This window comes from Numida meleagris, unplaced genomic scaffold (assembly GCF_002078875.1).
Source record: "Numida meleagris isolate 19003 breed g44 Domestic line unplaced genomic scaffold, NumMel1.0 unplaced_Scaffold403, whole genome shotgun sequence".
NCBI lineage: Eukaryota > Metazoa > Chordata > Aves > Galliformes > Numididae > Numida > Numida meleagris.
In genome coordinates this window covers 44096-47256 of record NW_018364623.1, presented here as the reverse complement: position 1 = coordinate 47256, position 3161 = coordinate 44096, and the positions used below count along the sequence as shown (strand labels likewise).

Below are 3161 nucleotides of genomic sequence, written 5' to 3'. Positions count from 1 at the left end.
ATCTCTTTTCTCCTCCTCTCTCTCTCACGTTCTTCCTCAGCTTCTCTCCATGTTCTCTCTTTTCTTTCTTGTTCTCTCTCTTCCTCCTTTCCCTCTCTTCTTCAGAGCCTAGATTTGCCTACAAGTAGCAGATAAGGCAAGAACACTCACACAGAGGGAGAGAGGGTGGCATCCCATGGAGGACTCCGTGCCACAGCATGCACTCCTAGACCTTAGGGGAGAGTTTGTTGCAGCCCAGGGGTGACAGCCTGTGTGGGGCATCTCCGTGGGGGCTGTGTGTGGTGCTCTACGCGTGCCACCCCACTGGGGAATCCATAGTGCCACCACCCCCTAGGTGACCACAAGAGGAGGTGACATCACGACTTCCTGTCTCCAAATGGGAACTGAAAGCAGCTCTCCTGCCACTCCTTGTCCCCACTGCAGTCTCGCTGTCCCCAAGCTGCTCCTGCCTCATGGCACCAATGGCACTGGCCCTCATCCTGGGTGAGTGACAATGGGGACGTGGTACCACGGGGGTTGGTGGCCCTGTGCAGGACCAGGACCGTGTCCCTTGCAGGTTGGTGTCTGGCGGCAGCGAGCAGGGCACAGCAGCGTGAGTATGGGGAGAGGGGGAGTATGGGGACAGAGGGAGGGGAGCATGGTCGTGGGGGCCAGAAGGGTGTGTAGGGACAAGGCGGACTGGTGTCTCTTGTCCTAGTGCCCCGACCCTCCCTGTCGCTGCATCCCAGCCAAGGGGTGTCCATGGGGGACACTGTCACCCTGCAGTGCCACCTGCCCCGGCTGGCTGCCCGGGTTGAGCTCTACCAGGGAGGACGTTGGAGATCTGTCATGGACAAGAAGGAGGACATGGCTGAGTTCTCCTTGGTTAGCACTGAGCAGGAAGATGCAGGAACATACCGGTGCAAGTATCGTGTGTTGGAGCCACCATGGACATCAAGGCTGAGTGAACCTGTGGAGCTGGTGATCACAGGTGAGGTCACTGGGGAAAATAAGTGCACCAGGGCTGTTTCCTCAGGGCCATGTCCCATCGCTCCCCACTCACTGGACACAGATCGCATGTTCCCCCCACCTGGTATTTCCCTGCACCCTGAAAAGCCAGTGAGGATGGGGACCAACGTCACCATCCACTGCTGGAACAACTATAATGGGATCACCTTCCTGCACAAGGATGGGTGCTCAGCCCCTATCCAGCACCAGGACCCTGACGGTGGGGGCACGGCCACCTTCACCCTCTTTGGGGTGACCCCGGCTGATGCCGGCTCCTATAGGTGCTTCTACCGCCCCAAGGGTTTTTACCCCTTTCTTTCCTCACCCCTTGGGAACAATGTGACACTGGAGATGGAATCCGCATCTGCTCCTCCTGGTAGGTCTGATCCTCCCATTTGTGTGTCCCTGATGTCACCCATGGGTGGCACTGTCACGACATCCTGTCCCTATGGAGGTGGTGGCAGAGGATGGAGTTCACCCAACACTTGGACCCCACAGGTGCTGAGGGGACGTCCTACAGGAACTTTGTGGTGGCGGTGGTGAGGGGATGCGCTGCTGCCCTTGTCTTCGCTCTCGGCCTCTACTTCATCCTCGATGCCCGCAGCCTCTGGATACAGAGAGATGTGAGATCTGGTAGGAAAGTGTTTAAATGACTTCCATCCCCTATAGATTACCCCCCCGTCCCCTGACCCCCACTTCATCCCCTGCAGATTTCCCTCTATCCCCTGCTCCCCCTGTGATCCTCTATAGATCCCCTATAGATTACGTGGAGTGTCTCCATAACCCCCACCCCTCTCCTCTTTCACACACATGTTCCCTCAGAGTGCTCGAGGCCATGCAATTCCTGCACAGTGCCTGGGTCAGAGGACTCTAAATCCCAGCCTGCCAATTGTCCCCCATCCTCCAAACCCTTCCCATGCCGACTTTAAGGGACCCCAGCCTCAGATGGCTTATCCTAACTTTATCTGCACCCCCAAACCCAGCTCATGGGAAGACCCAAACCTGCATTATGGGCACCCACCAGACCCCAAATCTAAGACAACAGAGCCCCTGTGGCTCTCCAAGCCCTTAACATCCCCCCAGCCAGTAACCATGGAGAGGGACTCCAGAAAACACCCACAGGGAATCCCAATCTCTGACCCATATAGACCCTAAATCTAATGCCCCGTGATTCCCCAGGCCCTAAACACCCTGGACATTACCAAACCACAGCGGGACGCAAAAGCAGTACAGATACAGTCCCCAAATCTATGTCCCCGCAGAACTTCAGACTCTTGGACACCCCCCACATACCTACACCGCAGGTCCACCCACAATCAAAGCATCATGGGGACCCCCCTGGTGTCACCTGGCTGTCCCGCTCTGTCCACAGGTGACCCCCAGTGACAAGAAGGGTCTGACTCACACCGAGCTGCGTGCTGCAACCTGCAGGATTTGGACACTCTGTGCACCCGTCGTGCCCTAATCCCCTGTTATCTGTGCTGAGTCGGGCACTGGCAGCTCTGCTAATGCACACTTCTACCATCCCCTCTAAGTGAATGCAGAGGTGGGCTGTGGATGTGTGAAGGAAGGGTCACATCACATTGCCACGGGGATTTGATGATCGCTTTCCCATTAGGCCCTCATCAAGTCCCAGTAACATTCCTGGCTGACACTGGGGCCCAGATGTTGGCCCTTACGGAAGATGTGGCTGTCATTGTCTGGATACGTCCTGACCAAAAGGAAATCTGGGTGATGGAGTGTTCCGTATCTCCTGAGCGGAGCTCACGGCACCAGCACAATGTTGGCTGTTGGGAGTTGTGGCAGTGCCAGAGCTCACAATGATCCTGGGCTCTCTGAGCTGTAAGTTGAGGAACAACCTGTGCCTTGGTCTTGGAATTTTCTGCTGCAAAAGCAGAATCTAAATCTCACATGGGGAGATGTGGTCACTCTAAGGATCGGAGACTGGGAATCCATACAAGGGATGTCGATGGGACTACTACTCAGAGAGAGCCCCTGGAGTTGGGAGGCACTGTGAAAGGTTTGGGTGTTCCCTGGGGTCAGGGCGATGTGTGAGCGGTGGCTCAGCCACATGGGACACCCCATGGGAGCCACATGTCCTGCACCGGGCATCCCATGGGGGACAGCGTGCAAGGCCATGCCCTGGCAGAACTTTGGGGAAAGTGTGTGACAGC

General features: G+C 56.6%; 1 protein-coding gene across 9 annotated transcripts; it reads left to right on the top strand.

Annotated features, from left to right (window-relative positions):
- The first annotated feature begins 31 nt into the window (after positions 1–31).
- Positions 32–3155, top strand: LOC110391549 (platelet glycoprotein VI-like). 9 transcript variants are annotated; one of them, XR_002434097.1, is made up of 5 exons: positions 32–483; positions 534–592; positions 698–1363; positions 1442–1620; positions 2360–3155. XR_002434097.1 is itself a non-coding variant. In XM_021383451.1 (5 exons), exons 1-5 carry the CDS (start codon positions 453–455, stop codon positions 2371–2373), a joined length of 489 nt encoding a protein of 162 aa, XP_021239126.1. In that variant the 5' UTR covers positions 32–452; the 3' UTR covers positions 2374–3155. The 9 variants fall into 9 exon arrangements, 3 of the variants coding, with proteins under 3 accessions (XP_021239126.1, XP_021239124.1, XP_021239127.1); XR_002434096.1 differs by having other exon boundaries at positions 698–1620; positions 2360–2533; positions 2606–3155; XM_021383451.1 differs by having other exon boundaries at positions 557–592; positions 698–970; positions 1486–1620.
- Positions 3156–3161: the final 6 nt, after the last annotated feature.

Excerpts from the sequence above, each read along its gene's own strand:
- LOC110391549 (XM_021383449.1), top strand. The coding sequence starts at position 377 with ATGGGAACTGAAAGCAGCTCTCCTGCCACTCCTTGTCCCCACTGCAGT. Across the intron at positions 484-533 it reads GGCACTGGCCCTCATCCTGG|GACCAGGACCGTGTCCCTTG; the intron begins GTGAGTGACAAT and ends GGCCCTGTGCAG. Across the intron at positions 593-697 it reads AGCGAGCAGGGCACAGCAGC|TGCCCCGACCCTCCCTGTCG; the intron begins GTGAGTATGGGG and ends CTCTTGTCCTAG.